This window comes from Uloborus diversus, chromosome 4 (genome assembly GCF_026930045.1).
Source record: "Uloborus diversus isolate 005 chromosome 4, Udiv.v.3.1, whole genome shotgun sequence".
Lineage (NCBI taxonomy): Eukaryota > Metazoa > Arthropoda > Arachnida > Araneae > Uloboridae > Uloborus > Uloborus diversus.
In genome coordinates, this window is record NC_072734.1 from 143296299 (window position 1) to 143309869 (window position 13571).

At 31.6% G+C, this 13571-nt stretch overlaps 1 protein-coding gene across 3 annotated transcripts in view; it reads left to right on the forward strand.

Annotated features, from left to right (window-relative positions):
• Positions 1-7166: 7166 nt before the first annotated feature.
• The window catches only part of LOC129221208 (putative sodium-dependent multivitamin transporter), a 37851-nt gene continuing 31446 nt past the window's right edge, over positions 7167-13571 (forward strand). For 2 of the 3 annotated variants that reach the window (XM_054855662.1, XM_054855663.1), the window contains exon 1: positions 12819-12944. In XM_054855662.1, the coding sequence (XP_054711637.1) occupies positions 12943-12944 (2 nt within the window). In that variant the 5' untranslated portion in view covers positions 12819-12942. Of the gene's footprint in view, positions 7415-12818; positions 12945-13571 lie in introns of those variants that run through there. The other variant, XM_054855664.1, reaches the window with a different exon arrangement.

The window sequence follows — 13571 nt, forward strand, 5'->3', positions numbered from 1 at the left end:
AAATTGGTCTCAGAGATTTCTCTTTGATATTTATTACGAAAAATAATAATTAAATAAAAGCGTTTAAATTGAGCTAAAAAAAAAGTCAAATCACATGGTTAACAAACGCGGTCACTTTATCACGCTTGTTGGAAAAGAAGCAAAATATATAAGTCAAAAAAAAAAAAAAAAAAAAAACTGAAAAATATGGTCACTTTTCTATTTCGATTTTCTCCGTTTATCTTTCAATTTTCATTAGACTGATGAAAAGCGCAGGTCGCGTCTAAACGCGCGATATAATAAAAGTTCCATAAAATTTTTAGAAAAATCTGCCAGATCAATAAAAAAAAATATAAAAAAAAACACACACACACTTATCACAAGAAAAATTCTATTGAAATGTAAAATATTCCCCCAAATCAACTATTTATCGCTTTTTTCGCTAAGAGACCCATTTACCGGAATGCAATTTTATTCATAACTACTACGTATCTAAGCGCTCAAAGTTGAGTAAAATGTCTCATCTTTGAAAAATCCAAATTCTATAATAAACTGCAGAGTAAACTGAGATATATTTGGATGTGTTGTGTTGTGTGTGGAGGGGGGGGGGGGGGGGAGGGGGTTCCACATTTTGCAAACCTTTTCAATTATCAACACGCAATCATATTTCTGGACTGATTTATAATGAAAAGATGTCTTGATGGTAGCTAACTTTTATTGCAATGGCATTGAAGATTTTCTTATGTCAAAGTGTAGAAGATGGTTAATTTTTCAAAATAATTGAACTTTTTGAGAAAATTTAAATTTTATCAATCAAAAATTATGACTGAATTTCCGATGAATTTTTCTATAAAAATCAAGGTAGTATAGTTATTTTTGCATAAGTTGTTCCAAGGAATTGAAAGATCATATGATTAAACAGTGATTTGAAATCAATATCACGCTTTGGGCAAAGTGAGATCAATGAGCATTCTGGATTGCTTAATAAAGTACAAATAGCTAAGCTATACTGAAGTTTTATTTTAATTATGTAACGGTTTAAACTTTTACGTATTTTTCTCTATTTATTATTATTGATTTTTTTAATGTAACAAATAGTTTTAAATTCACACTTAACCTTTTCCCCATTTCCATCTTCCTACAAAATACTGTAGATCTCAAGCAACTCCATAGAAATTTCCTTTACTAAGAGTCAGGTCCCATTCTTCTGAATTTCTTCCCCTCCCAATGAAAATAATTCCGAGGCGCTCTATTTTTTATTGAAAAAAAAGAGCTACAAACGATTTGATTTTTGAATTCTTTTTTTTTTTTTGAAAACTATTCATTTTCATATGCTTTTCCATTTTTAATAATAATAAAAATGAAAATAATTATTATTGTTCTTTGTTATTAATTGAAGTTTTTTTTTTTTTTTTTTTTGTATAAAAGTTAACACAATAACTGCCTTGTGTTGTGCAAAATTTTTGCTCTTAGTTTTTTTTTTACTTGGTTTAGCTTTTTTTACTTATACAGAATTGAAATTGTATGCTAAATGATATTTTTTTTTTGTGTGTGTGTGATTAAAATAATTATAAGCATAAGTATCATGCAGAATCGCTGAATTTAAAATGTTTCTGATATTAACGATTGAAATTTGCGACAAAACTAAGACCGATCAGTCGGAGTAAATGAATTTGATAAAATATTTATACCATTTTTTTAAAATTTTTTACAATGTTTCGAGTACAACATTTGCCTAAATGTGTGCGTAAAACGCGACGTAAGTGCACATAAGGTTTAAAATTGATCGTTCGCTTTTTCTTTGCTTTTCTTCACAGCATTGTGATTTTATAACATTAAAAATTAATAAATTATATGTTAGTAGCGAATAAAGCCGTAGCTTTATAAATTTATTTCCAAAAGAATACTTAGTTTATTTTCGTTCAATTTAAAATCTCAGGGCTTTTATTTATTTGAAATGTAATTGAAAGCCATTGCTTTCGATTAAATAATGTTGCATCCATTTACAACACAATCATTAATCAAATGTAAATTTTAAGCTTAGAAGAAAGAGAAGTGAATATTTCATTCTTGGAATAAAGTTTTGCTTTTAGCAGTTGTTTACAATAAATAGCAAGAAGGTTTGCATAGAAATCTTTGCATTGATAAGAAGGATGCACTGAACCTTGAAACCCCAACCTGATGAATGGGCATTGTTTGCATCTGTGAATACAGGAGGTGGAGCCCTGCGCTCCGGGATGCCGCTCTCAGGAGGGGGGGAAGGAAAGGCAGGATTCTACGCTTTGGACCGTTTGACAACAAACATTTAGTGTCAGAAAAAACCGTGTAAAACCCTTTCGACGCGTGCTTGCTACGGCATGATAAGACGTGCAAAACAGCCGGTAAGTTAATGTCGTACTCTACCCCATGAACCTTCCTTTGTGGGTGTCTCTAATTTTAGGGTATTTTAAACTATCATTTTTACTACATATTTCTTACTATGTTTGACTTCAAAAAAAAAAAAAAAAAACTGTACCCACTGTTATCAGGGTAATTTTCCCTGTTTTTTTACTTTTTTTTTTTTTGGAAAATAAGATGACAACATTTCACACAGTTTTTAATAAAGTTCATTAGTTTGGAAGCTACTGTTTAGAAGTCATTCTTGTATGTTGATTTGAGGTTGCTAAAATATTTTATCCTGCATTGCAATGCTCTGTGCAAAAAATAAATGGTAGAAATCTTGTTAGGCCATGCAATAAGAATGCGAATCTTTTCAAAATTTATAAATTTTATTTTTTCTAGATCAAAGTTGCATAACTTGGAAAAAAAAAAGAAAAGAAAAAGAAAAGAAAAAAATCATTCTTCTAACATGATTCAAAGATAACCTAAGTGGCGTGATAGTTTTAAGCCAGGCCGATAGTTATATTTTTAAATGATATGTAAAATTATTAATGTTGTATGTTTGTTAACCTTACAATAGGCAGGCTGTAGGGGTTCTTCTATAGATAATGGATGCAATAAGTAGCTTTGATCGACTGTGGATCAAACCTACTTTGAAGGACGATACACACAGAATTTTTTTTTAAAGAAACGCCGTAAAAAAAAAAAAAAAAAAAAAAAAAAACAAACAAACAAACAAACAATCGTTAACAAATAAAATTTGGAATTGCGCTATCGATAGAAATCGCCTAAACATGTCTTTAAGTTACGAAAGGATTTTTCAATAAAAGTGTAAATATAATACAGCGGTTCCCAACCTTCCCCCCCCCCCTTGCGAACCCCTTCCAAATCCGAATGAAGTCCGTGCTAATCCCTTGGGTACTAAGTTACAAGGAAAAAAAAACGCACGCACACAATCACACAAACAATTTATATTTTGGAGATTTTTTTTAGTTTGATGCTGCTCCATAGTTTATTACAAGAACGGAAAGATAATTGCAAAATATATAATTACAAATAATTGCTACGAGCTAAAACGATAGCTAAAAATATATGTATGCAAAACAAATTCACCAAAAAATGTACCCAGTGAATACTTTTTTCGAGCTTCTGTCAACTTTGAAAAAGCTTTTGAATTAGTATATTTGGAAAACAAAGAAGTTTAAAATTTGGCTCAAATATCTGACATTTTCAATCTTACCTTAGTTTCAGCACTAAATTTGTTTCAGTATTTATCTCTGAATGATGAAAATCCTTCTTCACATAAAAACGTAGTCCAAAAGGTAATACAATTTAAAGTATCTTTTTCCGACATAGGATACACTTCTCTCTATCGCTAAATCAAAAGTCAATTAAAAAATTATTTTTAGAAATACCTTCAAAGAAATTTCTCAGATTAACCAAATGGTCGTATTTCTTCCATTAAAATCAGAAAGGTTTCTAAATGTATGTCTTCTTGAAAAAGACTACGAGTTCCGCTGTTTTATAAGTATATATTGCCTACAACAATTATTTGATTGCTGAAGAAATTTCTTGTCCCATTGTTGCTATAAGTGAGGAATAAAATGCGTGTATTGAAAAATAATAGAAACGCCTATAATCAATTCTAATTAATTACAGAAAAGTAATTTTTACGAAAGCAAATATTTTTAAACTCCACTTACTACAGGAAGAAATTTATGCACAATTTTTATGAATTCTTTATTTATATATAAGTTATTATTTATATAATAGTAACTGTTCAGCTGTAAAAAATAATAATGAAAAAACTACCCGCATTACAAAAGAAAATCACACTTACAAAAAAATATATTTTTTTTTCAAAACCAACAAGTTAAATACCGAATTATTTGAAGATGAAGGACTTCCGGGCCACTACAGGAGTTGTATCACGTATTACCATCGGGCTACGTGAATTCAGAAAGAATATTTTCAACTGTGGGAATTTTTTTTCACTTAAATAAGTTCCACGCTTAGTGACAATTAAATAGGTGCATTGTGTTTCTCGCTATTATTGATTTTTCATTGCGATATTTGTTCCTTCATTTTATATTTGAGGGTGAAAAAAGCAAAGGGGTGTAAGTGGTTTTTTTCTAGTTTTGAGTAAAATGCGTTTAAAGATAACTTCATAGGTAGGCTTCAATTAAATTTTTTTTTCTAAATCATGCTATGCAGCAGCACCCTAGAAAAACTACTAGTACCATCTCTTTTCCCAAGACAGAGGATAGGTCCAGCTGCCATTTGTACTGGTTAGCTCTATTTTTTTACTTTTGGCGCTTACATCCCTTTGTTTCTTACTATACCTCATTTGTTCACAATAGCCGCGTTTATAACGCACTTTTCGACCCGATAAATCCCCGCTCTGACTCCACAAAAAAAGATTGAAAAATTCCCCGTTTCCATGTAAAAAGAGGTTCTCTCATTATACCAGAGAAAGCTGTTTTTACCCAGCATCCTTAGCGGCTAGTAGACAAACTTGTTTCGCGTAATGCATTCTGGGTAAAAACACCGCTTTCACTCCAGAAGTTAGTAGGAGTAGAAAGATTCCACATAAACCCCGCAAAAATAACCGGAATGCGGTGCAAAGCAGGTTTTTTCCGGGGTCGAAAGTGTCCATGGAAACGGTCCTAATAAGTAAACAATGCACGTTTTGCACAAAATAATAAAATATGGCAACGAGACATTGGGTTTTTTGAATGTTTTTTTTTTGGAAATTTCTAATACCGGTATTAATACCGGTATACCGGTACAATGTTAAAAATGTACCGAATACCGGTATTGAATTTTTGGTACGGTATTGCAATCCCTATTTAGGACTATTTAAAGGCAGTACCAGCTGGTTAAAAATAAACGATTTTTAAACGTTAAATCTATTTAGAACTAATTAACCCGATCTTGACTGGCACAACATTTAGTATAATTACTTTTTTCAGCATAGAATGCTTTGGTAAGTTATTTCTGTGCCATTTCAGGGAAAAAATGGACATTGTTTCCCGAACGCGATCAACGCTGTGGAGAAGAAGGAAAAATGGAGGACTCCGACTCCTAGTTCTGGAACTGAAGAGTTCTCGACTCCGACTCTTTTCCCCTAAAATCAGTAGGACCGACTCCAACTGATGAAATCTTAACCTTTTAACATCTGACTCCGGCTCATTTACCCCGAAATTAACCTAGAACTCCACGACTCGGCAGCACTGCAAGCGACAGTTCATATTATTCATTAAAACAAAAAATTCAAAATCGTAATGAAAAAAAAATGTTATTTTTTGAAATTATTACTTTTTAAATAAAATATATATGAGCTGTCTTGTGCGTGACCAGATGATGGCAGTTTCGTGAAATGGCCGTTCAGATAAATTTTAATAAACTAAATAGTGAAGAAAATAATACTATATTTTTCACTAGCACTAGATTTGAAATAAGAAATAATGCCATTTGTTTATTCCGGAAGAAAGACGTTTCATTATTTTTTAAAAATGCTTGGCTATTTCTTTTACTGAAAATATAAAGGATATTAAAGTTTCAGAAATAAATATAAATACTTAACTACCCATTCAGCATTCAAATTGACTATTTCTATTGCGTGGAGCACGAGATTTCACATTACATATCATTTAATTAGCTACGTCGCTCGGCTTTGCACGGTCCAACTCGAAAATAAAAGTTACGTCAAGTGACGCATGTTCAACAATCAGGATTGAACGAAAAAAAAAAAAAAACAGAAAAAACCATAAACATTAAAATTTTGCGGCAGATTGCGTAAAAAAAACCAAAAGGGAAACATTTTAAATCCCCCGATTATAGGAGAAGCTTTTAAAACAAAACCGAGAATTTTATTTGCTCATATTCGAGACAAAAAATGGCGACAGATCTTTCGTCTCAATGATTTTCTTCACGCTATAAATTTTAATAAAAGCATTGTCGCGGAAAGTTGAGGTGAAGCACTGAATAATAATTTGAATTTAGGAAAGCCTTCGATAAATAGGGATTTTATGTCGAAATCTAAGTGTCATTAATTAAATCTAAGTGTCATTAGTTTTTCGTTGATATCTCCACTAATTATTATCGGAGGATTATGTTAAGTAGCCAAGCATAAAGACGGGAAGATTACGAATCCATCGATACCTGGTTCGATGATCAGTTCATTGTCGTTTGGGAGAAGGAACTTGGATATAAATGACTACATAGATACATAGGTACATACATAGATACATACGCTCAGTTTTTAATTATATAAGATTGTTCTGAAAAGTTAAAGACTAAGAAACGCTGCACTTCACAACACTTCATTTTATCCTGGGGGAAAAAAACTGCTTTATTAGGATGGAGAAAATAATGAGCTGATTCTTCTTCTTTAAAAATATGCTTCCTCTACTTTGTGGGCGATGAGATATGTCAGAGAAGATTTATATTATCCGCACAACAAAGGATGTAGTAAATTGATAACAGAGATTATCTTTAAATTATCCATATCACAGGACAAAAATATCTTGCTGGTCTTCATTTGTATCTAGCCTGCATTTTTTTTTGTTATTGCACAAAACGTATGAACGTATTTCCTTTTATAATATTGTTCATGATTAAGGATGAATATTTCATGCTATGAGGTCAAAAATGACAAACTAAATTTATGGATCTTTTTTGTTGTGTTTTACTACGGCTTATTTCAAGATAAAAATGTCATGAGAACTTACAGTTATTATTTCTTTCGGTTTATCGAAAAACTTCAAATTTTATAACGACGTTGCAGAGTGGTATTTATTGGATTGGTGAAGGATTGTGTCGAGCAATTTTTTCTCTTTTTGAGCAATCAAGATTGCGTCTAGTCGTCATTTTGTCCAACTCCTGACGTTTCCCAAAATCTTCTCTTTGTGATTGGTAGAAAAAGAGGGACGCGGTTTATGACTCGGTTTCTGATAGGTAAATAACTAGTCACGTGATCCATTGCTCGCTTTTTGATTGGTAAATTGCTATTGCTTCATGTGGTGAGCGGATGTTGTAACTGTTCTGCGACAAGGTAAGCTATAAATTATGATTTTTCAAATCATTTCTGAATTTTGTTTATAGAGAGTTTGCATAAAAAAATATCCTGGCATTAAAAATTTATATTTCATAAACTATTACATTCAGCACTATAAATGATACATAAAAATAAAGATAAACTGTTAAAGTTTTTTTTCACGCACAAATGTTCAATGAGTGTGCCTTTCGTAACGCGACACTTATCTAACATACATTTTGAAATGTTTAACTGTCAATTTTTCGTAATGCTACACACATGCGATTTTTCAGTTCTTGCAATGTTCTAGGCAACGGTGGTGTATAACCACTTTGACGAAACCCCATAAAAAAATCTCATGGGGTTAGGTTTGGGGATCTGGCTGGGCAAAGAATAAAGAGTAAATCATCCTCACCTGCACGACCCATCCAGCGTTGCGGAGCGTCAGAAGCGCAGCGAAGGGGGGGGGGGAGGTCGGGGGATATCCCCTCGCTCCAGAGGTCTTGGTTTTAATATTGTTGACAATCCTAATATAGTAGTTAATGCACGAGTAAGGCCTGTTATGACGAACCCCCTCCCCCAGAAGGGATTTCTGGATGCGCCAGTGCGGAACGTACACGTTTTCGTACGTTAAAAAAAAATTGGACATTTTATCTCTATTTTTATGTATTATCTATAGTTTCTTAGCGTAATAGTTTATGAATTATAATGTTTTAAAACCCGGCTATTCTTTCATGTTAACCCTGTATTATATATTTTTGTTACTGAACTCTATTTGCGTGTGTGTGTGTCATTTATAGTTTGTGTGCTTAAAAAAAACGCATTTTTAAAATATTTTTACAGTTTTTTTAAAATCTTTTATTTCTTAAAATTTCAATTGCGGTAATTTCTTACTGCTTAGCTAATTTAATTTTTGATCATTGTTTCATTTTTTAGGTAGAACAGCTAAAACACGGCAATATATGTTTGTACTTTTAGAATGATATTAAATATGAACAAAATATATCAAAGCATAAACTAAACTTTATGCAAAATTTATCTTTTATAAACGTGAAATAGAGCACAGAAATTCGAAAAGAAAAGAAGAATGTCGAAAAATAAATAAAATAAATATATAAATAAAAAAGTCCTTTAAAACCTGGTTGCAATTCTTAATTGCGAAAATTTTAGTTTGTGAGAAATAATATTCCTTTTCTCTTTTCCACCCCCTCCCCCTTATTTCATTCTTTCTCTTCCTTTTTATGGAGAATTAGAGGATTAGCAGTAAAAACATTTTAAATCTGAGCTTTCAGAAGCTTTGTTTTACTTTGGTATAAGCTGCCTGATAAAAAAAAATAGTCTTTGTATAGTAAGGGAATGTGGAGCAAAGTGAAATAGTTAGGATAACTTTGCTTTTTCAAAATGATCAAATCAAAAATTTGCTTTGAAAACAACAGTACACAGTGAACCCCCCCCGGTTAATGAATTTTAAAACAATATCATCATTAAAACATTATTTTTACTCTTTCAGTTAGTTTTCACCTTAAAAAAGAGCGAAAAAATCCCTTCTCTTCTAATGGAGCAAAGAAAAAAAAAATATATTTCCTGCGAAATATTTTCTATTTGATTATTAAAAAAAATGATCAAATGAAGGAGTAAGTAAAAGAATGAATGAATAAATATATTAATAATTAAACAATAAATACAGTCGAACTTCTTATAACGAGCGCAAAGAAACCACGATATTTTCTCGTAATAACCAAGTGCTCGTAAAAAGCGAGTTCATGATAAAAAACATAAAAATTCAGTATAGTTGCTTTTTTCTTATATTTAATCGCCGTACAGTACCAAACAAGTTGGTTACTTTGCTTTGAACTGTCTGGATGTTTGTTTCTAATGAGTAGGGTAAGTGCTCCAGTAGTCGCTCACAAGGACATAAAACTGCTTATAAATATTATATAAATAATTAAAAATCGGATATGACGCGTTCCCACATTCATTTACCTGTCCGCAATTATCATCCAATAACAGTTAAGTTGTGGGTACATTTTCTTAAGTAGTAACGAGTCATTTTATTTTGAATGATGTGCCCGTCATCCTAGTTTACGATTCTGCTTATTTCTTTGTTAAGAAGACACATCATCGTAAAAAGCGAGTTCGTGATAAAAACCATAAAAATTCAGTATAGTTGCTTTTTTCTTATTTTTAATCGCTGTACAGTACCAAACAAGTTGGTTACTTTGCTTTGAACTGTCTGAATGTTTGTTTCTTACGAGTAGGGTAAGGGTTCCAGTAATCGGCCAGGCTCCAATAGTCGGCCACAAGGACATAAAACTGCTTATAAATATTATATGAATAATGGAAAATCGGATATGACGCATTCCCATATTCATTTACCTGCCCTCAATTATCATTTAATAACAGTTAAGTTGTGGGTACATTTTCTTAAGTAGTAACGATTCATTTTTTGTTAAGAAGACACATCATCTTTAAACGTTAAGTACCCTTCATTTTTTCGTTCTACTGTAAATTTGCTTTTGCTTTAATGGATTGTCAAACATAACGTTTTAATTTAAAAATAAACTCAAAGTTAGACTCAATGGTTTTTAGAGGGGTGGCCGACCATTGGGTACTGAATTCTTACGCATTTCCAACAGTCGGCCATGGCAGATTGATCACTGGTTCTATATTGTTTGGTTGATATACCCAGAAGTCGGCTACGTCCTTAATATGGATTTTCTAATGTTCATCAAATAGTAATTAAAATAAAGTATTGACACAGCGACAATTTAGTTGTTTTGAGTAGAAATTCCTTTTTTATCGTTATTTCTTCTAAAGAAAATGCTTAAATTTTCTGCTTTAACTTTTTTCGACAAAAATTATTTTCAAATAAAAAAAGAACCAACTTCAAAAAACAAAGAGGAACTAAAAAGCAAAAAATAATGGGTCATACTTACATATGATTTCTTATCCAAACGTATAAATCAAATTTATTTTACAATTCCAGTATAAAAATCAACTAAACTAAACATCCAATTATAAAATAAACACTGCTTTTAATTATTAAATGATGTATTAATTTTAAAACCAAACTAATTGTATACGATCTCTTAATTTTTAATAACATTTTGAAGTCGGGGCCTCCTGTAAACTACTACCTAACGTAACTGACAACCCACCTGAGTTGAACACTAATTTAAACTAAACGCGACATTAGTCTTTAAATCTAAACCTATTCAGTTACGTTAGGAGGCCCCGACTTCAAAACGTTATTAAAAATTAAGAGATCGTATATAATTAGTTAGGTATTAAAATAATTCATCGTATAGTAATTAAAATCAGTGTTTATTTTATAATTGGGTGTTTAGTTTACTTGATTTTTGTACTGGAATTGTAAAATAAATTTGATTTATACGTTTGGTTAAGAAATCGTATGTAAGTATACCCATTGTTTTTTACTTTTAAGTTCCTCTTTATTTTTTGAAGTCGGTTCTTTTTTATTTGAAAATAATTTATTCTTTGCTTTTTATTGGTGTAAATATAAAATAAGTACGTAGAGTAGAGTACGTGGTGCACACTTTACGTACATCTCGAGTGAGAAAGCGTCGAGCACAGGAATCTGAAAACAGCTAAGATGAGCAAAATAGGACATACAAAAAGATTCCGACGAATTGAGAACGTCTTTTTTGAAGTCGGTTAAAAAAAGAAATAATCTTAATGCGCATAGCATTTTATACGATTGGCAATTGCCATCAAAAACTGATCTTTGTTCCTCTCAAGAATTTATTTGTGCGCTAATTTAGGAGCATTTAAGAGTCAAAGGTTTTCCTAACTATTTTATATTTCACAATAATACGTGTCACGTAACTAAGATGAAATGTGAAAAAAGTCACATTTCTCTTTACTTGGCTCCGATAAAGATCACCACCACACTAGTAACAGAGTATCTACTGTGATGTTGTATCTATGAAGATCAAAATACTACTACAGCAATGATACTAAATGAATTTCCTGTTTGCTTCAAAGGAGATTTTATTCAAAATTTGCGATATGACTATTAATGATTAATGTAGAGGAAATATTTAGGGGGGGAGGTACTCCTAAAGCAAGAATCCACATAAGAAGGAAAAATGTCCCTCAAAACACCCCCCTCCGCTCTTAAGGAGCACCCCTAATTAATATTAATCTTTTATGGTACTTTCTTTAACACTGAGTAAAGAAAGTAATTTTGTTTTACGGGGCACTTTCTTTGACAATGGATTTTATATTGAATCGTTTGATATTGAAATTAAATGAAGTTTATTGTTTTTTGCCCATAGCTTTTTTCTAAAGAAAAAATATAGGGAAGCAAAGGTTTAGGTCCTAAGTTAGATCACTCCTACCCATTAAAAAAAAAAAAAAAACATAAAAATCTTTTCTTTAAGTGAAACGCTATGAATTTACAAACAACAAAGCGCGAGTATGAAATTTGAAGAGTTCCCTCGATTTTTCCAGGATTCCTTATACTCGGACTTGAAGACCATTAGACGACCGGAAGAAGTATACCGTTTCAAACAGAAAAAGAATTTTTTTAATCGGTCCATGCATCTTCTAGTAATCGGGGAGCATAATACATAAAAAAATTTCCAACGAAGTCTGTTAATTAGTATTGCCATAACTGTAAATTGAACTGACGGCATCATGAAATATTGAATCAAGAATACTTGTCAAACTTCAGAAATCGGACACCAGTTACGATATATTTATTAAGGAATGTAAATTTAATCGTCGGAGGGGGGATTTTTGTCTTCAATTCCCCTTGAATTAAATACTTGTATATATTTCAAAACTGAAATATTTATATATTAAAAAAAAAAAACTTTTATGAGTAAATGAAGTTATTTATTAGCAAAAAGAACTTTATATTAAATTAATTATTTCAACTATTTTCGTAGCAAAATACATTTAATTTATTGATTTGCTACATGAGTAATAAATACATTAGTGAGACTATAATTAAAATTAACAGGCGGTGCCGTGAAAATCAAATATTCCGCTGCGTGAGAATTAAATATTGTACAAAACAAGATTCCTCCGTTGAAAAAAATGCACCGTTCACGCTAAAACCACGTGACCTCCAGTGACGTATCGCGCAGCTGACGAAATCTTGTCTACATAGCCACAACGTATGAAATTTAAAGTTTCTTAGATTTCTCCGAGACCCCTCATTAGATCCAGACAAAATTAACATGGGACCATCTGGAAAGCATACCCTTCCAAACAAAAAAAAGAATTTTTAAAATCGGTCCAGTATTCTTGAAATAATACGAAAAATGCATAAAAAGCCGCAAGACAAAATCATAATCTCCTTTTTTGAAGTCGGTTAATAAAAAGAGTCGTTTCCTCATTTTATTGCTTCTAATGTGGATTTTAGTTTAGAGTTCTTGAAAACAGGTGTTGTACATGTACATTCAGGCCATCGTAGCGTTTAGAATAAAAGTTCTATTACCTAACGTGTCAAATGGTGATTTATCGTCTTTCTTATCAAACCATCTTACGTTGATCATACTAAAGACTAATTATTTCAAATGTTGGTAACACTTTTTATTACTTCTTTTATAACCAAATATTTAATTCCTCGGGTTTCCTTCTCTACGAAATCAAAATTTATTAGTTGTTGAAAATAATGGTGACTGTGCTTCAAAATTGCATTACGTAGATAGATACTAATTCCATTTTAGTTTATTCATCGTTTACTAATATTCTTGTTGAACGCATCTTCATGACACCACAAATTTCTCAAATTCAATTTACTTACATACAGGCCCGTAATTTGAGCAATCATGGGGCGTGGGGAGGGCAATTGACCGCTCTGGATTTTCAAAACATAATGCAATTATATATTTTTGCTTGTATTTTGATGCTTTTTTCCTATAAAATGAATTGGATTCATACCCTTTGCCCCTCCCCCTTGAAAATTTTTGAAAATACGGACGAGCCTATATAATTCATCTTACTGCAGTTCGTTCACAACAAAGTGCGATTGTTTTTATGATAAATTTTGCTTTAGACGTGACTTTGATTGCTAATCTTTAAAGTAAAACGGATTTTTACTTGCATCGTTTTGTACTAGTATTCAATAGAAATTTCACAGATCACAAAAATATTGCTCGCTTTAAGCGAGGTTTGCTCGTTAAAAGCGAGTTATGCTCCCATA